The 26,682-nt window shown below is 45.7% G+C and overlaps 1 protein-coding gene and 1 pseudogene across 1 annotated transcript; one reads left to right on the top strand and one right to left on the bottom strand.

Annotated features, from left to right (window-relative positions):
* The first annotated feature begins 8,109 nt into the window (after nucleotides 1–8,109).
* Nucleotides 8,110–8,755, top strand: LOC105064158 (ferritin light chain pseudogene; annotated as a pseudogene).
* Nucleotides 8,756–20,534: 11,779 nt separating this feature from the next.
* Nucleotides 20,535–25,847, bottom strand: PIM1 (Pim-1 proto-oncogene, serine/threonine kinase). Its single transcript, XM_010948987.3, has 6 exons — nucleotides 25,344–25,847; nucleotides 25,130–25,236; nucleotides 24,969–25,019; nucleotides 24,509–24,875; nucleotides 22,783–22,959; nucleotides 20,535–22,026 (listed from the first exon to the last, which is right to left on the bottom strand). Exons 1-6 carry the CDS (start codon nucleotides 25,423–25,425, stop codon nucleotides 21,869–21,871), a joined length of 942 nt encoding a protein of 313 aa, XP_010947289.2. The 5' UTR covers nucleotides 25,426–25,847; the 3' UTR covers nucleotides 20,535–21,868.
* Nucleotides 25,848–26,682: the final 835 nt, after the last annotated feature.

Raw genomic sequence — 26,682 nt, 5'->3', positions numbered from 1 at the left:
TTCAGCCCGTTCATCCCCTCCCTCCTCCCCTAATCCTTTTCGCTGCACCAGCTGCCGGCACTGGAAACACCACCCATCTCCCAGCGCCGCCTCACCCGGCCCGAAGCAGGCCCTCGCAACAACGCGGGAGTCCCAGGGAAGGGCGATACTCTGAGAGCTGTCACCCACCGCGGGGAAGGCCCCTGGCCCCCCAGCCTCCCTTTCTTCACTAGGTTTGCTGAGTGTCTATGGGGCAGCAGGCCCTGAGCTGGGAACTGGGGGATACCCCGAAATGTAAGACACAGCCCACGGTCCCAGGGGATCCCAATCAAGGGGGGCAAGAGTCATTCAGGGCCATTTGCACCCAGCGTGACAGGCCCTGAGGGAAGCACTGGGGGCCACAGGAGGAGCCCCAACTCTTGAAGGTTGGAGAGTCAGGGAAGTCTTCCTGGAGGAAGAGACCTTTAAGCTGAGTCCTGGAAGAAAGTGTGATTTAGCCTTGAGAAGGGAGGAGAGGAAATGGAAAGATGGGAGCCTGAGGAGGTGCAGCTACCCTGCGATAGTAGAGCTGGACGCCCCTACTCGTCATTTCCACCTCGCGGGGAAGGAAGGGGCTCCGTGCAGGGGAAGGATGGCGCTAAGAGGAAGCAAGCATGGGCGAGCTTCCCCAGAGAAAAGAGGGTCTCCCCTTTTCCCACGGCCTCTGCCGGCTGCTCCCAGAAGACGCTTGCTCATAAGTGCACAAGCACCAAATATTTCCGACCATCTTTCCCACCTCACTGCTGTCACCTGGAAGTGCCGTGTCCCACGGAGGACAAAATGTGGTGACTTCTCCCCATCGTTTTCAAGATGCATAAATGTTTTCATGTCTTAATTCTTTTTTCCTCACAGCCTAGGGTCTCCATTTCCCCTACTTTCTTTCCCCTAGAGGTCTCCACATCAATTGCTACAGTTCTCGACCTTTGAAGCCCTCTTTTTCCCTTTCTTCCGTCTCTCTGACTGTCATCAGTCGCTACATATGGACCAATGCTATACTTTTCTTTTTCCAGTCAACTTGCCTGCCCAGCAAGTGGTTAAGGATGCCCCTGAGAGCCACCCCCTGGGTGAGGCTGCCCTGGCGACCAAGGCTGAGCTCGTGACTTTTGAGGCAGCCTTTCACACGTGCAGGAGGGCGGGTGGGCTGCTCAGCGATACCCTCCTCAGCTCCCCTCCCCTTCCCTCTGTCCCCTCACCAGTTATTAGGAAAATCGATTTTTACTATTTTAAATGCTTAACCTTTTTTTCATGAATGAGCTATATTTTTCTCCCCTGGGAAACAGGTTTTACAATGCCTTCTGACCATATTAATTTGTGTCATAAACAAGTTCTTTGCTTTATGTGTATGTGTGTGTGTGTGCATGTGATGGTGTGTGTCTTGTATCTGCTTGTGGATGTGAATGCATGTATTTGAGTATGTGTGTACATGTATATATATGTGTATGTGTGTGTTTGCATGTTTGTGTTTATGTAAAAGGCTGAGTTAAACAATTATTTGATGATTGTTGGAAATAACTTACATGTTACAAATATTAAAAAGTCAAAAAATTTTTTCAGATGTTATGTTTTTCTAAAATTCCCTTATGCCTCCTACCAAGGCTGCCTTTTCCCTTCAGAAACATATGCTATGAGGGGCAACATTCGAATGCATTTGATTTGAAAGGAATGTTTGGTTTTTCTCTTGCCCCAACAGCACAACACTGACAAGACATATATTACGAATGATGTGGAGAATGGAACTTACAGCCATCTTGCTTCTCAAACAGAGTGTTAGGGGGACAAAAGGATCCCATTCAAAGAGATTGGGAGAAAGTAGTTGTAAAAACTGCCCAAGCAACTGGAGATCCTATCAATTCTGCAAGTAGACCCTCGGCAGGTCTTTTTCATGGACCCTTAGCTTCTGGCATCTTCCTCTGCCCAGGATGAGCCTCCTGCCATCTACCTGGACCTCAGCCTGATCCCACCTGCCCCTTGCTCTAATCCAAGGATCTTGTGCATTTTTTGGCCTGATTTGAGATGATTTTATTTAGCATTTGATTAACTTTGCACAATAGCCACCCTCCTTCCCCACCTTCTGACATCCTGGAACACACCTTTGCTTCCTAAACATGTATATTCATGCTGTATTTCTTTCACTTACCTATTCAACAAAACACAAGCCTGTCAACTATTTACTTGGTATTGTGCTAAGAAGTGAGGCAAAAATTAAAAACAAGATGCAGTCTTGGCTCTGAACCAAGAAGGGTGCCTATGAGGGAGTAATTACAATATTGTATGTGGCCATTGTTAAAGAGTCCATGAACGATAAATGCTGGAGAGGGTGTGGAGAAAAGGGAACCATTCTACAGTGTTGGTGGGAATGTAGTTTGGTGCCACTATGGAAAACAGTATGGAGATTACTTAAAAAACTAAAAATAGACCTACCATACGATCCAGCAATCCCACTCCTGGGCATATATCTGGAAGAAACTCTAATTCAAAAAGATACATGCACCCAATGTTCAGAGCAGCACTATTTACAATAGCCAGGACATGGAAACAACCTAAATGTCCATCAACAAGTGACTGGATAAAGAAGTTGCAGTATATTTATACAATGGAATACTACTCGGCCATAAAAAGGAATAAAATAATGCCATCTGCAGCAATATGGATGGACCTAGAGATTGTCATTCTAAGTGAAGTAAACCAGAAAGAGAAAGAAAAATACCATATGATATCACTTATATGTAGAATCTTTAAAAAAAGACACAAATGAACTTATTTACAAAACAGAAACAAACTCAGACATAGAAAACAAAGTTATGGTTACCAGTGGGAAAAGGGGGTGGGAAGGTATAAATTGGGAGTTTGAGATTTGCAAATACTAACTACTGTATATAAAATAGATGAACAGGTTTATACTGTATAGCACAGGGAACTATATTCAATATCTTACAGTAACCTATAATGAAAAAGAAAGTGAAAAAGGATATATGTATGTATCCATATGCCTGAAACATTATGCTGTACACCAGATATTGACACAACATTGTAAACTGACTATACTTCAATTTTTAAAAATATTATATAATAAATCAGGTAACAGAGGTAAGTCCAAAGTGCTATGTTTATCTCTTTTTCTCAGTGGTTCATTCAACAAATGTTTATTAAGCACATGCTATACATCAGGTGTATTCCAGATATATACAGGGATGCGGAAAACAAAGTTCCTGCTCTCATGAAACTTGCATTCTAAGGAGGGAAGACAACTGATAAGCAAGTGAACAGATAAGTATATATAATAATTTCAGCTAGTGACAAGTACTAAGAAGAAAATAAAACAAGTTGATATAATGGACTTTTATCCCAGATAGTGAAAGGTAGCCATTCCTAGTAATTCCATCCTGTGATTGACCATTTCAGGAACAGGCCCAAGACCCCGTGGAGGGGAGCATCCAGGGGGCCTCTGGATAAGGAATGTCTCTCTGGGGAGGTGATGCTTAACAAAACTGGGAAGATCAGTGGGAAGAGCATTCCAAGCAGAGGGAACAGCAAATGCAGTTACAAGTAGGGGAAACAAGTCTGATGTGTTCCAAGAACAGTCAGAAAGCCAGTGAGTGGAGCACAGTGAGTGAGGGCATGGGAGGATATGGTAGATTAACTGGTCCGGTATCCCTCTCCACCCTTCTAATGTACCTTCCTGCATCTCAGAGGGGAAAACTAAAACCAAATGCTCCAGCCTCCCTTGCAGCTGTGGTCCTGAAGGCTGGACATGGATTGTGAACTTGGGAAGGTAGAAGTGAGGCAGAAGCCATCTCTGACTGCTGCTGGCAAATAAGGTCATAGGGTCACCCTGTTTCTCTGCAGCAATGTTCCAGTGATCGGTCCCTAGCCTGTGAGCAGCTGTAACTTCCTGATCTCTGGGTTGCTATTGTGGTGGTGTTTTCTGGAAATCGACAGTTCCAAAGGTGGCCTCCTGATTTCCACCTTCCCAAGGGGGGCAGTGGCAGCAGCTCTCCTGGCAGTCAGTCAGGTACAGCAGTGTTATTCTAGAAGTCATCCCAGAGGCTTAGCACAAAGCTTCTTGTACCCTTCCAAAGATTTTGAAGGAATTGCCTCAAATTCCTGGAGTAGCCTCTGGTTTCCTGCAGCTGGTCCTGACCGATATGGGGGTTTTGGAGACCCCGCTGTCAGCCTTGGGCTACCCCACCATTAAATAGAGATGTGCCCATCTAATCCTACCTTCTGTTTCCCAGGGCAGAGCCAACTTCATGTTCATAACAACACATTTTCCCTCACTACCTTGGGGTGGTTCAAAAGTGGTCAAAGAATTGTTGGCAATCTTAATAAGCAAGCCCACAAGTTTCCCTTTGTCTGTTGTGCTTGTTGAATTGCTCAAAGAATTTGAATAGCTGTGGCAGGCTTGGTTTCCTTTGGCTGTGTCTCCCTGAGTGGTTACACTTAGCCAGATGTTCACTGACCTGCCCTTTATTACAATTCCCACAGGCTAGCCAGCTATGGAAATGATACTGATCTGGAGTTCCAGGTGACTTGCCAATTAGAGTCAACATTAAGAAGTGCTACTATGAGCAAAGTTTGTACAAAAAGCACCAAGGAAATATGTAAAGCTTCCCTTCAGGTCCTGACAGTCTAGTAGAGAGAAATACAGAGATAGAGCATAATAACTTATGTTGATAGAGTGTTTACAGCTATTGCTCCAAATGAATGAACTCATTTAATTCTCACAACAACCCTATGAAGTAAATCGTATTGTTTTCCCCATTTTACAGATGAGGAAACTGAGTCTCAGGAAGGTTAAGTCACTTTTCTAGAGTCACACATAAAGTGACACTGCTGGGACTTGAACCAGGCAGTCTGACTCCAGAGCCCCTGCAGTTAATCACAACCAGTGTGTGAGGCTCACGGAAAGCATTAGGGGAGAAAAGCAGAGGTAGAAATAATTTAGCCGAAGGGAATCAGAGCAGGCTTCCCCTCCTCTGAAAGAAATCTCCCTTTTATGGTCAATTCAGCAAATGTGCACTGGACCTGGACTTTGTGCTGGGTCTTGACAAAGGTGCTGGTGATGTAAAGATGAATGAGACCTGCCTTCCTGCCCTTGAGGGGCTCACAAGGTAGGAGGAGAAGCTAACAGTTAAGAACATTAATTGTGAGAGAGCTGGCCAACATGGCGGAGCAGGGAGGCCCTGAGCTCAGCTCCTGCCACGGGCACACCGAAATTACAACCATGTATAGAACAACTACCTATGAGGATAACCTGAAGCCTAGCAGAAGAGACTTCTGCAGCTAAAGAAATAGAGAAGGAACCACATTGAGACGGGTAGAAGAGGCGGAGACGCAGTATAGTCAAGACCCACACCCCTGCAGAGGTGGCCCACAAATGGGAGGACAGTCACAATTGCAGTGGTTCCCCTCAAGGAACGAAGGGTCCCACCTTCACATCGTGTTCCCCACCCCGGGGTTTCTACGCCAGGAAGACAACCTCCAGAACAACTGACTCTGAAGGCTGGTAGGGCTTACTTTCAGAAGAGCTGGAGCAATGTAGGAAACAGAGATGCTGATTTTTTTTAAATGTGTGCAAAATCTCACACACTCTGAGTCCCAGTGCACAGGCAGTAATATGAAAGGAGCCTGGGTCAGACCTACTTGCTGACCTTGAGAGCCACCCAGAGAGGCAGGAGGCAACTAGGACTCCCCCTGGAGTCCTAGGCACAGCAATCAGACAAGAAAAGAAAAAAAAAAAGGCACCCAACTTGGAAAGGAAGAAGTAAAACTCTCACTGTTTGTAAATGGCATGACACTTAACTATATATAGAAAATCCTAAAGATGCCACCAAACAAACTATTAGAACTAATAAATTCAGCAAAGTTGCAGGATACAAATTAATATACAGAAATATATTGCATTTTATATACTAATAATGAACTATCAGAAAGAGAAATTAATAAAACAGCACCATTTACAATTGCATCAAAAAGAATAAAATAGAAAGGAATAAGTCTAGCCAAGGATGTAAAAGGCTGGTACTAGGAAAACTATAAGATGCTGATGAAAGAAAGTGACAACACCACAAACAAATGGAAGGATATACTGTGCTCATGAACTGGAAAAACTGATGTTGTTAAAATGACCATAATACCAAGACAATCTCCGGATTCAATGCAATCCCTATCAAAATGCCAATGGCATTTTCCACAGAACTAGAACAAATAATTCTAAAATCTGTATGGAAATACAGAAGACCTCAAATAGCCAAAACAATCTTGAGAAAGAAGAACTAACCCAGAGGCATCTCACGCCTTGATTTCAAAGTATACTAGAAAGCCATAGTAATCAAAACAGTATTGTACTGGCACAAATACAGACACATAGATCAATGGAGCAGAATTGAGAGCCCAGAAATAAACCCACAATTATATGCCCAATTAATACACTACAAAAGTGTAGAAATGGTAAATTATAAATAATATCAATAAATGGTGTTGAGAAACTGGATCACTACATGCAAAAAAATCAAACTGGACTACTTTCTCACACTATATACAAAAATAAACTCAAAATGGATTAAAGACTTAAATGTAAGACCTGAAACCATAAAACTCCTAGAAGAAAATACAGCAGGACAGTTTTGACATTGGTCGTAGCAGTATTTTTTTGGATCTGTCTCCTCAGGCAAGGGAAACAACAGCAACAATAAACAAATAGGACTAAACTAAACTAAAAAAGCGTTTGCACAGCGAAGGAAACTATTAACAAAATGAAAAGGTTGCCCACTAAATGGGAGAAGATATTTGTAAACAATATGTCTGATAAGGGGTTAATATCCAAAGCATACAAAGAACACATACAACCCAGCATCAAAAAAACAAACAACCCTGTTACAAAATGGGCAGAGGACTTGAATAGACAGTTTGCCAAAGAAGACACACAGATGGCCAACAAACACATGAAAAGATGCTCCACATCACTAATCATCAAGAAAATGCAAATCAAAACCACAATGAGATATCACCTTACACCTTCCAGAATGGCTATTATCAAAAAGATAACAGATAACAAGTTTGGCACAGATTTGGACAGGGCACTTTCCTTCACTATTAATGCTGAATGGTAAATTGGTGCAGCCACTGTGGAAAACAGTATGGAATTTTCTCAAAAAATTAAAAATAAAACTGTCATATTATCTAGCAATTGTACTTCTGAGTATTTCTCCGGGAAAATAAAAACATTAATTCGAAAAGATATATGCACTCAATGTTCATTGCAGCATTATTTACAATAGCCAAGAGATGGAAGCAACCTGAGTGTCCATTAATGGATAAATGGATAAAGATGTGGTATATGTATATATAGGATAGATATGTCATATCTATCATATATACATATATTTACACACAATGGAATATTACTCAGCTATTTTAAAAAAGAATTCTTGTCATTTGCAACAACATGGATGGATCTAGAGGATATTATGCTAAGTGAAATAAGTCAGACAGAGTAAAACAAATACCACATGATCTCACGTATACTTAGAATCTGAAAAACAAAACAAACAAGCAAAGACAGACTCACAGATACAAAGAACAAACCAGTGGTTACCAGAAAGGATGAAGGTGGGGGTGAAATAGGTGAAGGGAATTAAGAGATATAAATCTCCAGTTATATAATAAATAAGTCACAGGGATATTATATACAACACAGAAAATGTGGTTAATAACATTGTAATAACTTTATATGGGGACAAATGGTTGCTAGACTAATTGTGGTTATCATTTCATAATGTATGCAAATGTCAAATCGTTATGTAATACACCTGAAACTAACATAATATTGTATGTCAAACTAACAAATAATGTATTTTGATTTTTAAAAAATAAAGACAAAGAGGTAGACTGCTTGGGGTCTTGAAGATTTGTCTGTCTCTTGCTTCAACAGTGGCCAAAACAGACCCAGGGGGTTCTCTTGTTCCAGCCTCCCATGGCCCTTAAACCTTTTTTCCAGTCGTGACCTTCGGAACCAGCGCCTCTGCTACCCTTGGCCTCCCGACCAGCCAACACCATTTTTTGAACTTAGCTCCTTATTACCGATCAACCATGAGCTCCCCCATTGGTCAGAATTACTACACCGAGGTGGAGGCCGAGGTCAACCTCCTGGTCAACATGCGTCTGCAGGCTTCCAACACCTACCTCTCTCTGGGCTTCTATTTCCAGCATGAGGTCAGTGTGGCTCTGGAGGGCGGGGGCTACTTTTTCTCGGAATTGGTGGAGAAGTGCGAGGGCACCCAGCGTCTCATGAAAATGCAAAACCAGCGCAGCGGCCTTGCCGTCTTTCAGAACATGCAGAAGCTGTCTCAAGATGAGTGGGGTAAAACCCAGGATGCCACAGAAGCCGCCGGGCTCCTGGAGAAGAACCTGAACCAGGCCCTTTTGGATCTGCCTGCCCTGGGTTCTGCACGGGCAGACCCTCAGCTCCGTGACTTCCGGGAGAGCCACTTCCTGGATGAGGAGGTGAAACTCATCAAGAAGATGGGCGACCACCTGACCAGACCTCCGCAGGCTGGCTGGTCCCCAGGCTGGGCTGGGCCAGTATCTCTTCCAAAGGCTCACCCTCAAGCACGACTAGAGCCTCTGCAACCCAGCGGCCTTTGAGGAGCCCCTCTGGTGTAAGTGCTTCTGCCTGAAGCCTCTCTCTGCAGCCACTAGGCAGCTTTTTAACCACACTGGAGCCCTCTCTGAAGCCTTGGACCAAATGGAAACAATAAAGCTTTTTGCAGCAAACAAACAAACAAACAAACAAAACACACCAAAAAAACAAAACGTTATTAGAACTGGTTTCTCCTACCTCCTACCAATCCTGGTGCAGCTAAGTAATGCAGCTCACTAATGTGGCTTTCCACAAGCAGAGTGAGAAAATGAAAAATCCGTAGTTAACGTCTTTTTTTTGTTAATTGAAGTATAGTTGATTTACAATGCTGTGTTGGTTTCTGGTGTGCAAGCATAGTGAATATAGTTTCATGTTCTTATAGTAGAACCTTGTTTCACAGTCTACTTTTTATAAGTGAATATCTGTTTCTGGTTTTTAAGTGTAATTTTACCAATATTATAATAAAATCAACCCCCCCCCAAATAAAAGAACATGAATTGTGATACAGGATAACAAGGAGTTCAGAGACAGCACCAAAGGGCAGGTCAGCTCTGCAGGTGACTCACAGGTAAGAAAAGGCTTCTTAGAGGAGGGGACACACAAGTTGGGCTTTGAACAGTGAAGATGGTTTGCCATGTCAACAGTCTTGGGGGAGAGGGGAGGCAAAGGTGGAGGAAGGATAGAAGACATCCCAGAAGGAGGGAACAGCAAGTGCAAAGACAAGGAAGTGGGGACGCGCTGGTGTGTCTGAGGAGGTGGGAACTGGGGGTTGGGTTGCTGCAGTGCTAGTGGGCAGCAGCCAGAAAGAGGGCTGCAGAGTGAGTGGCATGTCTTGAAGAGGCCACCATACTGTGCCAAGGAGTTTGCGCTTTGGGGAAGTGTTTTTCAAAATGAAGGTTGTAACCCATTCGAATATGATGAAGTCAATTTAGTAGTTCAAGACCAGTATTTTAAAAAATAAAAAGGAAAGTAAATGGGATAGACTAGATTAGAAGTCTTCATATTAAGGGTAAGCACCATTTTGTGAAAATGTTGTTTGAGTTTTATATATTGTGGCAAATTCTACAAGTTTTCCATCATTCCAGTCTCCTCTTCTTCATTTTAATAATTGGATCCCCACGTGTTGGAACATGGCTGCCCAGCTAGAGACTATATTTTTCAGCCTCTTTTGCATTCAGATGTGGCCATGTGCCTAAGTTCTGGCCAATTCTGTGTGAACAGTAGTGGTGTGTGCCACTTCTGGGTCCTGTTCCTAAAAGAATGGCATGCGCTCCTTTATGTCTTTCCCTTTTCCCACTGGCTGGGATACAGACATGATGGTAGGAATGAGAGCAGTCACATTGGGCCCAGAGTTTGAGAGGGTTAAAGCCTTGAAAAGTATACCCCTAGACTATAAAAAAGAAGTCAAGGGGAGCACCATTCTACTTGTTACATGAGATGCTGCCCAATTCATAAATTATTGAATAACGCTAAATAGACTTTCAAAAATAAAAGAGAGAGAAAGAGAGAAAGAAAAGTCAAGTTATGCAAAAAATAAATTTCTAATTTAGTTAAGGCACACTTACATTTCTGTTACATTATTTCAGACAAATCCCCAATATACAGACATGTGTATGTATGTATGTATGTATGTGTTCACACACACACATGCCCCAGGCCAAATATAAATTATTTAAGGATTATGGTTTAAAAAAAAATAGAGAAACTGCCTGCCCTTAAAATGTTTTAAGCAAGTGAGCAATGTGATCAGATTCGTGTTCTGAATTAGGTCCATAGAGGTTAGGTAACTGATTTAACAGCATTTAAGCTAAGTAGCAAAAGCTGGTCCTTGAACCCTGACCCTTGAATCCAAGACTTGGCCCCTTCAGTGTCACCAGTTGACAAAGATGTGTTTATCTTCCTGTCTTTCAATCCTTGAACACTTTTCTCCATCACATTGTTCTCCTAATTTTCTAGTTACTTCAGTTCAATTCAGCAAATATTTATTGTAAACCTAGTACCTAGTATGTTGTAAAAACGTAAGAACCACCTTCAAAAAAAGATCCTTAACTGGAATTGTAAATAGATACAGAAGTAGATCTGCATTTAGGCATGAATCAGTGTGTAAACATACCTTTCCTAGCTCTGAGCCCTGAGGTGGCGGAGAAGAAGTGATGCCCTAGGAGCAATTGAGCACTTCTGGAACCCAGATTTGGTTTTTAAATACCATTCTTCCATAAAAGGAACCAAAGTTCCTTGAAAAAGTGGTTGATTGTGGGCTGGGAGGGAAAAAAACACAAGGCGAGCCTGAAGCATACTGTGGTGGGCAGGAAGTAGGAGAGGGCTCAGAAAAGGATGGGAGCTCCTCAAAAGGACACAGGAACCACCCTGAAAGTGCCCCTTATGGCCAAGCTGGAAGAAAATAGTAACAACAGTACTGGCTTTTCCAACCCATAGAATAAAATAAATATCCATTAGTCCATACTGATACAAATAAAGAATTGCATGAACAAATGACTTCCTTAACTGAGTATCTAGATGACTAGAAATACAAAGGTGTCAGAACTGAGGAGCGGTTGAGTAGGCTTGAATAATTACAATTTGTGGTAACTCTAACTAAAACCCACTTGTAATTGGACCAAAGGTTAAAGACCTCGTTCTCGTCTTGTCTCTGCCACTCTACAGTCTTGTCACCCTCAACATCTATAAAATGAGGATAAGACCATCTACCTTGTTGACCTCGTGACTCTCCAAAGAAATAAAGTATATGAAAGAAAGGTTAAATGCAAAACAAAAACCAAAACAAAACCCTCCTTAATCACCAAGGATTTTGACCATCCATTTCATGATACAATTGCTCTCTATTATTCGTGGATTCTCTATTGGTGAATTTGCCTTCTCGCCAAAACTAATTTGTGACCCCCAAATCAATACTCACAGTGCTTTCACGGTCATTGTAGACATGTGCAAATCATCAAAAAAAAAAAAAAATCTGGCACCCACCACGCATGACTTGTCCAGCATTGCCAGCTAAGGCGGGGCAACATGACACCACCTTCTTGTTTCAGCTCTCAGTGTAAACAAGCGTCTTTTTGTGGTATCGTTACTGCCGCGCGTTTTTGTGCTTTCTGTTGGTGACTTTGCTGTTTAAAACTGTCCCCAAGTATATTGCTGAAGCGCTGTCTAGTGTTCCTCAGTGCAAGAAGGCTGGAACATGCCTTACAGAGAAAATACGTGTTAGATACACTTCCCTCAGTCATGAGTCACAGGGCTGTTGGCCATGAGTTCAATGTGAATGAGTCAATAATATATATTAAATAAGATGAAGCACACATAAAATATTCATGACCAAAGACTCACAGGGACCTAACCTTGTATTTCCTCTAGGAACAGTGGTTCACTATCCACTAACTCAGTGTTTGCAGCAACGTTATGGAGCACAGCTACTGTGAATGACAAAAACTGACAGTATTTCGTAGCACTTTCTGTGTACCTGGCCCACCCTGTACTTTCTTTGACATAGTCTCAAATATTCCTTACAATATCCCAGGAAAAAAAGGCTTTTGTCTTAGGCACCTGTCAGTCATTTAAGGGTTGAACTTTGTTGGCTCCTCTGCCGTTTTCTCAGCCTGACAGATGTCTGATTAGCTGAGTACTTGTAGTCACATTTTTTTTTCAAGTAGTCCAATAATTTCTCTTGATTGCTGTATTCAGGCTTTACCAATTTCAGAGAGAAAATGTTTACTGAGGTGACAGTCACTTGAATTTTTTTTCCCCAAAAGTTTCCTGCAACATTTTAGGAGAAAAACTTCAAACCGAAAGAAAAGTTGAAGAAAAGTAAAATGAACACCCATAAACCCTTTGAAGACTTGTTACATGGTGATCAGATTCATGTAGAGTCACAGAGTGAAGCTAGGACCAAGGAAAGGAAAGCAGCTGAAGACAAACTCCAGCTTGAAACAAGGAAGAATTTTCTCTCTTGAAGGCAGATGGGCTCAGCTAAGGCACAGTGCCTATAGCCAGGGATGTGCTGGAGCTGATCCCTGTACTGGGTAGGAGGGAAGTCTAGACAACAGGTCAAGTTGTCTGTGAGTCCACAATCCACTGTTTTGTCTGAGTTCTAAACTGCCACAGGATTGTTTTTACAGTGGTTGTATAGGGTTTCAGCCACCTCATGCTAACTCAGCATTTCAGGGCAGATCTGAGAGCCCAGCCTCCATTTGTAAAGTGGTTTCTCTGGAAAGATGTGTTGAATTTCAAACATGTGGTACACAAACAAACTTTTGAAACATGACCTCATAGAAGCTGGAGAATTTTCTGTTCTTCTTTTGACTGGTCCTTAAACTCCTTGAAGCATCCCAGCTGCCCTCCTAGCGCTACTGTTCCAGGACTTGGGAACTCTGCATTTGCCTTATTAAATTATGATATTCTGAACTTCAGATTCCAACACGGATTTGACCAGACAGGAAGGAAGAAGACCTGAGATCTGGCCCCTTTTACTCAGATTCTCCCAGCTCAGCGCCATGATTTTGTCTCAAAAACGCACCAGGTGACAGATTGTAAACCTTGACCTTACATCTGTCCTTATATTCATTTTTTAGGGCCTCCCTGAAACTGAAGGCAGGGGCAGTGCGGTGTATATGGAAGACCCTCAACTTGGAGAGAGATAAACTTAGTCAAAATTCTTCTCTGCCCTCCATATCCATGAGTTCCACATCTAAGGATTCAAACCAATTGTAGATCGAAAATATTTCAGGAAAAAAACTTTCAGAAAGTTCCAAAAAGCAAAACTTGAATTTGCTGCACCGGCAACTGTTTCCATAGCATTTACATTGCATTTATCACTATTTACACAGCATTTGCATCATATTAGTTATTATAAGTAATCTAGAGATGATTTGAAATATACAGGAAGATGTGTGTAAGTTACATACAAATACTATGCTGTTTTCTATAAGGGACTGTGGATTTTGGTATCCGAGGGAGGTCCTGGAACCAATCCCCCATGGATGCCGAGGGTCAAATGTACTAGCCATGTGACCACGGTAAATTACTTTACTTCTGTCTTAGTTTTCTCATCTCTAAAAGGGAAATGATTATACATTCGTAAGTGTCTGTAAATGTCAACAAATGGTCATTCTCACAAATGACATGCTATATGACACCATTTAAATGAAATACTAGAACAGGCAAAACTAATCTATAGTGACAGAAAGGAGATCAGTGGTTGCCTGGGGCTGGTGGGGGTGGGATGGGTGATCGACTGCAAAGGGCCAAGGGAACTTTTGGGGTGGCGGAAATGTTCTATATCTCAATGGTGGTAGTGGTTACATGGGCATGTACATTTGTCGAAACACATCAAACCGTGAACTTAAAGTAGGTGCTAGCTAGTGTATGTAAATGACCCCTCGATAAAGTTGGTTTTAAAAATAATATTCATTCCCTTCTTCTTTCCATCAGTGAAAATGTGTTGGATTATGGCACACATTTTCCAGAGCCAAATATATATTTTATCTTTTATTTTAGACTATTCATATTATCATATAATTTCCACCATGGATCAATGTAAATAAATGAGACCTGGCTTGATATGAAATCTCACTTTTTAACTGACTCGTATTACAAAATTGGAAAGATGTGTCACGAGGGGTGTTGGGGGGACAGGTACTAGGACCAAGGTACAGTGAACATATACTTAAAGACACCATGCATTCTTTAAAAATCACTAACTTACTGGGAATGTATTTTTCTGGTGAACTATTAAAAGCTTGCCATAAAATAAGACAATAGTGATGCGGGCTTGGATGAATGGAATTGCCTGAGCAAGCTCTTTACTTTTGCTTTCTCAATAACCCCCTTCCCCCACACCACCCTCTTCTCACAACAGCTCCTCCCACTCTCCAAGGGGGAAGGGTGCATACTAGACAACTTCTAAGGAATTTTCCTGCTCCCACAACACTTTTGTTTGCTTACATTTCACTGGGGCATAACTTTGTCCTGTGTCCACACCTAGCTGCAAGGGAATCTGAGGAATTTAGACTTTATTCTTAAGGAAAGCCATGTGACTAGCTAAAACTCAGAGCTTCCATTACCAAGGGGAAAAAAATAAATAATAGAAGTTGACACAGGCAATGACTCATCTCTGCCCAAAGCCATATCTAGTAACAGAATATTTCATATACAATGGTGGAAAATTAGGAATTACCAAAATTAATCATGTACTATGGCCGTATCAAAATGACTATGTTTACCCATAGTTCTTGAAATGAAAACATTTCAATAGCACATTGTTAAATGGGAGGAAAATAGGTTACCAAAAATATGAGCTCTGTTCTGCAAAATTATATGTAGATAATATGTACGTATATGTAACTATATAAATAAAAACAAATATATATGTGTGTATATGTATATGGATGTGCTAAAAGTATTTCTCTCTGGGGTGGTAGGGTTACATCATATAACTTTAATTCACCTTATACCATTACTTTCACTAAAAAGCACGTATCATAAAAAATATGTGGGCACCTGTGTCTCTCAGGAACTTCATGAGCGGAGCCGAGAGGCGATCAGTGGCAGGGTGGAATTCAGGGGTGGGAAGGTCCCAATCATTTTCCTGCAGGCACACAAGTGCTATTCAGTTCCTGGGTTCCTGGGAGCTCCCAGGCAGTGGTATCCAAAAGGCTACTGATCTCCAGGCTCGAACTCAGGAGAGAGGTCTGGGCTGGGTTTTAAGAATTACTAGGGAGAAGATGGTCCCTGAAGCCAGGAGAGGCAGCACAAGCTGTGGTGATCATGCTGCGGGTCCTCCCTTGGCCTCCAGAGACACTCTTTACCCTTTTCCCCAGCTGGCTCTGTGCCAGAAAGCCTGACCTATGTGCACTGCCTCACACCAAACTCCCTGCCTTCTGGCTTTCGGTTGGATTCAGTCAGTGGGAGGCCCTGGGAGGAGATCAGAGGGTGGGAAGAAAGAAAAGCAGGGGTATTTCTTTCTCTGGGTTCCTCCATGAGGGATTGGCACAGGCAGACAGACTGCTTCTCCCAAAGAAGCTCAGGCAGGCTTCTCTGCCAGCCCCCCGGAGACAGGGAGTGCTCCCACTGCGGCTCACCCCAGGGCACAGCACTGCCCCGGGGAGTCTTCCCAGCACCTGCCCCACACCTTCGTCACTAGGTCTTTTCCACACTGTCCCGCATTACCCAATCTGAGTGTGCCATCTGTTTCCTGCCAGGATCCTGGCCAACTCAGAGGGCTTGGGGGTGAGGGAGGGAAAGAACACCTAAGGTTAAAGGTCAAGGAGAGGAGAGGAAACAGGTTCAAGCGGCAGAGGAGTCGAAGGAAGTCCAGGGGTTATGAAACCAGCGGAGGGGCCAACAGTTTTATGAAGATTGCAAGGAGGTCAAATAAGGACGAGATCTCAAAGGTATATTGGGACGGGCCACCTGGAGGAGGAGCTGGGAAGAGGAAAAAAGAGAATTGGGTGTGTGGTTATGGGAGGAGGGATCTGAGTTGGAGATAGAAAAGATAAGAGATGATGAGAGGTGAAAGAAGGGAGTAGGGCAGAGGAGAGAACCAGGGCAAAGGTAGGGGAAGGAGTCAGCCAGGCCCTGGAGTGAAGAAATTTGACTCTTGGGTCCAGGTGGGGAAGCAGGTAGTAATTCTAAGAATGAGTGTGTCTGTACAGCAGCACAACACACACCTACACTTTTACAACACCCATTCCTACACACACATACACATCTATATACACCACCATGCTTCACCACACACATCAAAGATACACATATTTGCACACATGCACATGGCATCACCATATCTTCATCCCTGTACCACACCACGTACATAGCAGTCATGACAGTAACTACCAGACCCATAGACCTCACTGGAGCCCACGCGACACTGGATTTTCACTTTGCTGTGACACTATTCACTAGCATCAAGTTGAACCCTGAGAAAAGCCTGGTTCTGTCTACCCACATGTGAAAAAGGAGTGCTCAGTGTTTACAGCCTGGTGCCTGGTGCACAGTAAGTCCTCTGCAGATAAATCTGTAATGGCTCCACTGTCACTGGCCCTCACCCTGGGGTACTGGGCAAGGGCTACACCTTGCTGTATGTGCTGACCTCCTAAGCAGTTTAACCTAGGGAGCCCCTAAAAGACTGACTTCCACTGGCCACAACCCAAATGCCTGTCCATACAATGGAATATTCTAGACTGAAAATGAACCACATGCTAAAACATGCATGAGTCTTTATACCATAATGTTGAGTAAAAAGAGCAAGTTCCAGATCACTACATACATGCCTGATAATCTTCATAATTTATAAAGCTCAAGAACAACTGAAACTAAACACCACATAATTTAGGGACACATGCCTAGAAAATAGAACCTTTTTTAAAGAAACATAAGCAAATGCTATACACAAAGTTCAAGACAGCAGGTTACATCTGGGAAAGGCAAGGAATGGACTAAGAAAGGATCATATAGATAGGTGGATGCCATTGTTAATATCCATTCCTTGAACTGGGTGATGGGTTTACCACCCAGTATAATATAATGATAACAGCAGGTCTTGCTTGGACCAAGGATGAAAACCAAGGACTATGATTACTCCAATTCTGTACATCGGATATCCTGTTACGATAAATAAAAATAAAGACTGTCCTCTCAGCTTGACCCTAGTTCTGCTTATTTTTGCACTTCCTCCCACAGCGATGCTGAGGGGTCACTGCAACCTTGCTCTTGGCAATCGAGGTTACTAGCGCAAGGCTGGGCAGGAAATGAATTGGGGGATGAGGCCATATCTGCTTTAACACTGTTCTCGATGGGTCCTTTGTGGTAAGGGTTTCCAAGAACCAGCAGAGCAGTTGAGGGAGCTGAGTAACATTTACAAGAAATGAGTCCCTGCCCCACCCCTAACTGTCCCACCCCATCCTCTCTCTCCTCCCTTTACTGCCTCCAACGCTGCCTAAGTGCAGGGTAGCTCACCAGAGCCAATAGCAAGTATTTCAGCGGAACAGAACTGCTTACCCGACTCTCTGGAGTCAGGGGAAGAACTGCCCTGACCTCCATGCAGATCCTGGGCCCTGAAGGAACCTGGAGATGACTGACTAGTCCACCCAAACATTAAGAAGCAGCACAGCAGAGTGGTAATGAGTGTGGACTGCCTGGGCCCATATTTTAACCTGGCCACTTGGTAGGTATGTGGCCCTTGACATGGTAGTTTCCGCTCTACACCTTGGTTCTCCCCATTTGCAAAATGGGGATAAATAATAACATCTCTCTGGTGGAGAGATGTTACAAGATTAAGTTAAGACACACTGCTGGGCACATACTAGTTACTGAATGAGTATTAGCTATTATTGCTAAGTGTTAATGAAAGATGCAGATGAATCAATGAGACCATGGACTAGTGCAGGAGTTTGCAAACCTTTTTCTGGAACGGGCCAGATAGTAAATATTTTTGGCTTTGTCAGCCATTAAGGTCTTTGTTGCAACAACTCAACTCTGCGTTGCAGCATGAAAGCAGTCATAGACAAGTCATCAATGATGCGCTTCATTTAATACTGATAATTGAATTTCATATAATCTTAACCTGTCACAAAATATTATTCTTCATTTGATCTTTTTTTTTTTTTTTTTTTTTTTTTGGTCTTTTTTCAACCATTTAAAAATGCAAAGCCCGGTCTTAGCTTGCAGGCTGTACAAAACCAGGAGGTACACCTGATGCAGTCAGCAGGCTGTAGTTTGCCAACCCCTGGTCTAAGCGAGGGGAAAACATTAGCCCCTCTGGATTTCTTTGCTTGATCTGTATGTTCACCTTACAGGTGAACAAATTGAGGCTCATCTTTCAAAGGCCAGTTGAACTGCTGCCTCTTCTTTGAAGCCTTCCCAGATTACTTCAGCCAAGGGCAGTAACAACTCCGTCTGCTGCCTCCTTTGTGATAAACACATATTTGTTCATTATTTTTAAAATTTTTATCATGAAATATTTAAGACAAACCAAAAGCTATAAAGAGTAATACCAATACCTTTGTCTTTACCAACCAGCTTGTGAAATAAAGTTGAAGGCCCCTGTGCTGATACCCCGCCCCAAATCACAACCTCCTTTCCTCTTCCCCAGAGGTAATAACCACCGTCCTAACTCTGGGAATTTATTGCCATGTACTTCTTAGTACTTTTACTACATGTAGAAGCATCCCTAAGCAGGACGTAATATTTGTTTGCATGTATGTACACCCATTATTTAAGTGGAGTTTCTTGATAATCTAATTAAGGATGATCTCTTTTTAGAGATTAGTCTCAGACGGTGTAGTAAGGCCCAAGACATCCAGGTAAGTAATGGTGGTAGGATCAAAGTCCAAGGCTGATTCCCAAATCATGCTCCTAACTATTGCTCCCCTCCTGTGGCCATACAGTCATATTCGTTATCTGACCCCCTTTCCACACTAGATTTTAAATTGCCCATGAGAAGAGTGTATGATCTTTCACCCTTCCTATACAACCTTAAAATATTGCACCTAATATCTTGCACTGCTCCCCAAGGAGACACTATCTTCTGTCACCCCGGCAGTCTAATAGAGGATAGTGCCAGAAACTCACTTCAAGAGCAAGAAGGATGGGACTTTGGGAGATTTCGTTAGAAGTTTGGAGCAACTTTTAAGTCAAGTGTTAACTTTACTAGAAAGGATGAGGCATGCAACTCTCATACTCCAAGACATATGAGTTTCTGTGTGTGTCTGGCTGGGGAAGAGCAAGGGGGATAGAGAAAAGGGGAACTGAGAAAATTAGCCCCCAGAACCAAGAAATCCTTCCTTCCTCTCTGGCAGCCACATGGGGGCCAAGCGAGGGTTTGGGATCTAGTCCAAGCTTAAGGGTAGACGATGAGGAGTGAGAGGTATTGTGGCCTGGACCCTCGAAACCACCTGACAAGACAGAATCTGGGCCAGTGTCCAGACGGTGTGCGCATGAACCGAGGGGCAGGAGCAAGGTGACCCACGGGGAAGGAAGAATGTTTTAGACTGCTGCTGCTTCTTCTAAAGGAACAAGAAACCGGTATTTACAAATCCTTAATACTCTGCTCCAGTGTGCTTTTGGTTTATCAGGATGTAGTCAGGCCACATGCACTAAGTAGATTCATGGGTTCTACCATCCAGTTTAAACTAACTCAAAATGAACAAGGAGCTTATTAAACAGATCGGTGCAAAGAACCCATGACTAAAAATACTAATTATCCCAGCACAAGCAGGTAAGAAAATGGCAGAGCTAATATTTCACCTCCTTTCATAAGCCTCTTGTCAACCACATTGTAGAGGGAAACTCTGCTCACGTAAAAAGGTACATTTTCCACACACTGACTGTTGTCAATGACTAAACCTCATGCTGAAGGTGAGGGGAACTTGAATCAGGAACTGAGAGTAACGCAAGTGTAGTTTCCCAGTAACCTTAACACGCATCAAGGGTACGTGCTCAAAATGTTTTACCGGTGGGAGAGACTTGGAAAAAGCTTCACCTGGTGGCCAGCCTTGTCCAGTGGAACTTTCTGCAATGATCGAAATGTTCTACAGTTCCACTGCCACCAGTCACAATGGCTATTTCATAAAATCTACCTAGTGCTGGGAGATAGCCACATAAGCCGTATCAGTGCAGCTCTAGAACTTGCCTTGGAAACAGGCTGGGATTTCATTGGGCCGCTCCAGCCAAATCTTGTCTACGTAAAATTGGCTCCTCTACTTTTTGGACATATATTCAGAAAGTTGGCTATCTCAGAAATCCTACTGAAGGAAACCAGGTTTAGGCCAAAAGGTCTTTTTCCTCCCAGGATGTATTTGGCACTTACCAAGTATTCAGTCAATGCACATTGGCATGTCTCTGCATGGACAACACTTGAGCCACAAACTAAGACAAAAGGTTTTTATTCAAAAAACGCCAAGTATAAAAAAAAAATAAGATCTCTTTTATTCCCCTGTACAGTATTTCACTCAGATAAAACCAGCAGGCTACATGCTGCTCAAAACACAGCCCCAGAGAGGATCCGGAAGGCACACCATCCAGAACTGCTTTTCATATATCTATCCTATATACACAAGCCAGCAACGCCCCTCCCCCATCACCCATGGAACCCATACCCACTTGGGTAATCAGCAGGGGCGAGGGGGCCCACAGCAGTCAGGGAGCTGCAGCAGCTGTCCTGCCTGAGTCCCATCACCCTACAAACGAGCAGGCGTTGCAGCCCTCCCCAAAGGTCCCCAAGTCAGAGGAGGAAAGGAGAAAAGAAAACTATGGCAGCAGCCGTGGAAGCTTCGAGCAGGAAGGGAACCAAATAAATAAATAAATAAATACATAAGGTTGACCTCCAGGTTAGAATGCGCATCTTTCCCCCAAAAAAGAGAAAAAAAACAGGTAAAATAACTTAAAGGCAAAATTAAAAAAGAATTAGATCAACTACAATCCTTTTGTACACTATCATGCCAACTGTACACACATTTACAGTTTTTCTGTTGGTTTGCATTGTTTGTGCATTTCTGTGTGTGTGTGTGAGGTCTTGGCTTAGAAACAGTAAAAACCAAAAAGGAAGACCAGTTCACTTGGGAGTTTTACTAAAGGAAGTGGAAAAAGGGCAGGTGGCTCAGCATTTGGCCCTGTAGCCTCTTCCATGGCACCTTTCATATGAAGGATTTGGGGGAGGATGGGGAAGAAAGGGGGAACCAAACCCAGGCAGATTTTTGGAGAAGCAGCAGGTAAAAGAGGCAAGTTCAAGTATTTCTCCCAGCACAGCCGGAGTCCCCACAGAAGGCACTCAGAAGAGTAGGAAGAGGTGACAGGGACTTAATATGGTGCTAGTCCTATCCCACCCCAATCCATCTTCCCCCTGCCCAACCCATCGCGGCATTCAGCAGAACTCTTGATGAAGGGAACAGTTCCATGGCAGGATTCTGACCCACTCCCACCCCACCCCCCACCCCAGGGAATTACAGAGTCCGGCAATGCCAGACACCTACGAGGAGAGCATCTATGGGAGGAGTTGAGGCCTAGGATGCCTGGAGTAGAGTCTCTTCCTCCCACTGGGAGGCAGCCTCCAGGGGCCTGGGGTCTGGAATGAGTTGTAAATGTTGTTTCTGTATCAAGCACTGTCCTGCTTGGAGAGAACTGTCACTGGTATTTGGGAAGCTGGAAACAGACACTTCCCCTCCCTTAAGCATCTGATAGAGAGGGGAGAACCTGCTGGAAAAGCTATTTGCTGGGCCCTGGCGACAGGCTGTGGAGATGGATCTCAGCAGTTTCCTGGGGCAGGAGGACATCTTGCATCCATGGATGGTTCTGGATTTCTTCGAAGGATGGCCGATCTGAAGGTCTCAGGGCCAAGCACCATCTAATGAGATGCTGACACTCTGCAGAAAGCAAGATTGAGGTTATGAATGACTCAACTTGTTTTTGTAGTGCAAAGGTCTTCCCAACTTGCTTCCAGGAGCCCACAAGTCAGGGATTCAACAGAGACCCTGCCCTTTCTAGAACTCATTCTTCAGTGAGAAGGTAGTAACTACCATCTAGATCCTCCAGTCTGCTTTCAGCTAAAAAACAGCTCCCTTCTTAAACCTGTGGTTTTCAAATTTCAATAGCTGTGGCCTTTCCCACGACGCCCACTCACCAGAAATAGGAAGGATGATGACAAGAGATTTTGATGAGACATCACTAAGCTCGATGAGATGACTCAATTCACCTACCTACCGACTTACAAATATGAACACCACCCATAATGAAGTCACTGGAATTGCAGTATTTAGACAACTTGCCTTAAGGAAAAAGGCTCAAAGAGCCCTCAACTTTTCACTCCGTGGCAAAACAGCAGGAGTTGAGGGATCAGGATTCTTTGGCGTTAAAAAAACAAACTTTCAGTGAAACTAAATGGTCTTAATATTCGCACATGTGTCCATTCTCTGAGCCCCCGCCAAGGCACCCTCAAATGCAAACCATTTGATTCCTGAGGGCCAGCTCTCAAGTGTGAATCATCGGCCTAGAATTCGGCTAAGCCAAGGGTCATGATATCTGCTAGACAGTGAAGCTCTCTGGAATTCAAAGACTGTCCTTGAGGACTAATAGCCCTGTGATTCCTGCTTCTACTCAGTAAGGGGCTTCCCAGGAGTTACCTGAAGAGACCCTCTGCCTGAAGAAAACTTGGCCCCTGATGATCTCCTCATCATGCTCAAAAGGAATATCTCCACAGACCATATCGTACAGCAGGATCCCCAGAGACCAGACAGCTGCCGACCTGCCATGGTAGCGATGGTAGCGGATCCACTCTGGAGGACTATACACTCGGGTTCCTGCAAGCCGGAGGGAACAGGAAGGAAAACACACTTTTGGCAAAAGTAAAACACAAAGCAACTGAGTGGTATGCTGAGTAACTCCTGAAAAAAAAACCAGCACCACCCTACACACCTCAGCAGCTGGGTAAAGTTAATTCCCCACCCTACCCCGGGGCTAAAAGGAGTGGCTGAGCAGCTTGTGGCAACACTCCCACCCAAAGCATTACCCCCACTTCCCTACCAGCCCAGACCATAAACTAACAATCTCAGAAACAAACAAGACTGGTCAAAGACCCAAAGCCTGAGGCCTGTACCTGGCAGAACCACCTGCAATGGGGTGAGGGGATGAAAGTCTGAACAATCAAGGGAGGTATTCCAGAAACTATCTTAAACTGCACTAAACATCATTCCCCAAGAGCCCAGGTGAGTCTCATCTCAGATACCATCCAGACAAAGACACTTGCACAATACTGTAAGTCAGGGTGCCCTTTGAAAGGCCTTCCTCCCCACCGTCTAAATGCAGGGGCAGACACCCACAGCCCTTCCTCCCAACACTGGAAAAGTAGACAGGGCTGCAGGGCTGGCTTCAGACCACGTGATTCCTGTTTACAAACTTTGAGTTGTAAAAAAAAAAGTGGGGGCCACCCCGCTGGTGCTCACCAGGGGGCAGCAAAGGCTCAAAGGAAAAAACATGGGAGGACCCCGCCAGCCATTAACTGTTAAATACAAAAAAAAAAAAAAAAAAAAGGCAGCCCAACCCAGCGTCCTTCAAGGGCAAATAAACACAAACCACAAGCCCCAGTCACAAGTTTTGAAAGGCTGTCGTTTGTTAGGTTAAGCCGCTCAGATGATGACCCACCCTCCAGTGCTTTGATCTCAAGCTCTCCATTCCATCTCTTCTGAAAGAACCCACTCCAAGCCCCTCCCTAGGATAGGTTTTCATCCTCTCTGCGGAGACACCCAACTAATTTTCAAACCAGCAAGAGATCTTATTTCACAACATTCATTCCGGACTCTCACCCCACAACACCCCCCCCAAAAAAGTCAACAAAATGAATTATTTAGTGAAACTACTGTTTCTATTCCTTATCTGTCCCCCAGATCAAAGGGGAGAAAAAGCTACGGCTCTAAAAACTACCTTACTTAAAACTAACTCCCTTATAAAACAAAAAAATTACAAAACCGGCATCAATTTTCATCTCTCCCGCTCTCTCCTCTCCTTTTCCCCCTCCCACCTTTTACTGGCGGGGAAACTGGGTCAGACTTCAGAAATCTGGGCTACGGCCGGTTGCCCACAACCTCTTATTCATCGGGAAAGCTTGGAGCCCACTGAATTCCACTTAAAAAATAAAATCATGCCAGAAACATTACAGGTTCAGTTGGCTTCAAATCCCCGGCTTTCCTACGCTGGGAAGCTCTCCTTCGCCCCACCCCTGCTAGCATCGAGCCAGGCGGCCCGATGACCTTTACAAAGGGCCGGAGAGGGAAGCCTGCTGAGGCCTTCCAGGCCAGGCCGAGTCACCTGGGCAGTTCCCTCCCGGGCAGCTCCCACCCAGGCCTAACTCACCATCGAAGTCCGTGTACACTGTGTCCTTGAGCAGCGCCCCCGAGCCGAAGTCAATGAGCTTGAGCTCGCCGCGATTGAGGTCGATGAGGATGTTCTCGTCCTTGATGTCGCGGTGGAGCACCCCGCAGTTGTGGCAGTGCCGCACGGCCTCCAGCACCTGCCAGAAGAAGCTGCGGGCCAGCTCCTCCTGCAGGGCCCCCCTTTCCGTGATAAAGTCGAAGAGGTCTTGCACCGGCTCTGGTCTCTCCAGGATCAGGACGAAACTGTCGGGCCTCTCGAACCAGTCCAGGAGCCTAATGACGCCGGAGAAGCCCGAGCTCACCTTCTTCAGCAGAACCACTTCCATGGGCACTCGGGTGCCATTGGGCTGCAGAGGAGCGAGTGGGATGCGTTAGGGAGGGAGTCGGAGGGTGCTCCTCACCCCACCCATCCCGGGGGTCGCTCCCTCCAAGATACTCACCAGTTCTCCCCAGTCGGAAATCCGATCCTTCTCCACGTGCTTGATGGCCACCTGGAAACCCCCCAGAAAGTCTGTTATCTGTTAGGTCCCTTAGCCGGGGCCAAACACACCCGTGTGCCCCGCGCCTGGCGCGCCCTCCTCGCGGCGGGGCGCCCACTCACCGGCAAGTTGTCGGCGACACGGATGCCTGAGTAGACCGAGCCGAAACCGCCGCTGCCCAGTAGCGGGCCCACCTGGTACTGCGACTCAAGGGGTTCCTTCTCCTTACCTAGTAAAAGGGGAGTCACAGGGGGCTCAGTGTCGGCCCACGAGCTCCCAGCTCCCACCCTGGGGGTCCAGCCGCCCCTCCATCCACAGGTCGAGGGGGGCGCTCACCGGGCGCCAGCTTGGTGGCGTGCAGGTCGTTGCAGGGCGCGGCGCGCAGGTGGGCTAGCGAGTTGATTTTGGACAAGAGCATCCCAACTTCCAGGGTGTCGGCGTAGGGACTGAGTCTGGAAGAACTGCAATAGGACCTGGGGCTGAGGTTGCGCGGGTGGCTGTGCCTACGGCTGGGGCTGAGGCTGCGGGTGGCGTTGCGGCTGCGGCTGCGGCTGGCGCGGAAGGCCGAGGGCGAGTCGGAGGACGACTGGGGTCGCTGCCGGGGTTGGCGGCTGGTGGACACGCCGGCGGGGTCAGGCAGCGCCAAGGGCGGCGGGGTGGGCGTCTCGTGGGGCCCGTGGGGTTCGTACGGCAGCGCCGCGACACAGGAAGCTTGTAGCTGCTGCTGCTGCTGCCGGTACCGCCACCGCCGCCGCCGCTGCCGCCAAGTCTTCTCAGGCCTCCTCCGCCGCCGCGGCCGCTGCAGCAGACGCCCGGCTCGCCCAGCCGCCAGGAGTAAAGGGGCGGAGCGCGCCGGCGGGGGGGCTCGCGGGCGGGCGGGGATGGGGCGGGGCCTCTCCGGGAGGCCTAGGCGGGGAGCAGATCTGCCGGGTGGGCAGAGGGAGGAGAGGGGGTGGGGAAGCGGCGGGACAGGGCGACTCCCCTCGGCCCCCGCCCCGCGCGCCCCATAGCCTCGCCCCGGCCCCGCCCCCGCCGGCGCGTCTCCAGCCAACCAGAAGCCGAATGATCTGCATAACACGGTTCGCCCCACCCCCGCCCCGCCCCACTTTCGCGGTCAGAATGGTCTCTACGCCGCCACGACGTGGCGGGAAGGAAAAGGCGCCAAAATGGAGGGGGAGGGGCGCGGGGCGGGAGGGGGAGGCAGGAGCTGGGTGTCGAGCCGCGAGGGAGGAAGGATGGGGAGGGGCGTATCGATTCAAACCCAAACAATAACAAAGCCATCAAAGGCCGCCCGAGGCCGGCTCTGCGGCTCTCTGTTTCTCGGGGTTTTTGGGTCAAGGGCTCGAGCTGGAGCATAACAAGTTGCGCAGAGACGACGGGCGTGGTGTATCAGGCGGGGAGGCCGGGCCGCCGGCGCGACAGGGTGTGAGGGACTGGGGGAGTGGGGGTGATGCCGACGAGGGTGGTCTTTCTGTGTGACTCAGACGCGAGACCTCCAAGTCGGCTTGGGCGGGTTGACCACGCGCTGTGGGCTCGGGTTTGGTCCTCCGAGGTTTGTGTGTTGGGGGCGCGTGGGGGGCGAAGGGTATGCAAGATGTGAGTCACGGCGGCTTCACGGAAGGAGTGGAGGTGTCATAGGCCTGGAATAAAACGGGGAGAGCTCCCCTCACTCGAG

This window comes from Camelus bactrianus, chromosome 20, assembly GCF_048773025.1.
Source record: "Camelus bactrianus isolate YW-2024 breed Bactrian camel chromosome 20, ASM4877302v1, whole genome shotgun sequence".
NCBI classification, from domain to species: domain Eukaryota; kingdom Metazoa; phylum Chordata; class Mammalia; order Artiodactyla; family Camelidae; genus Camelus; species Camelus bactrianus.
This window is presented reverse-complemented; position numbering and strand designations above follow the sequence as displayed.

Bases quoted from the DNA above. Each gene is read 5' to 3' on its own strand.
- PIM1 (XM_010948987.3), bottom strand. From the start codon at position 25,425: ATGCTCTTGTCCAAAATCAACTCGCTAGCCCACCTGCGCGCCGCGCCC. The intron at 25,237-25,343 runs GTGAGCGCCCCC...CCCTTTTACTAG, and splicing joins CGCCACCAAGCTGGCGCCCG to GTAAGGAGAAGGAACCCCTT. The intron at 25,020-25,129 runs GTGAGTGGGCGC...GGGGGTTTCCAG, and splicing joins GTGTCGCCGACAACTTGCCG to GTGGCCATCAAGCACGTGGA.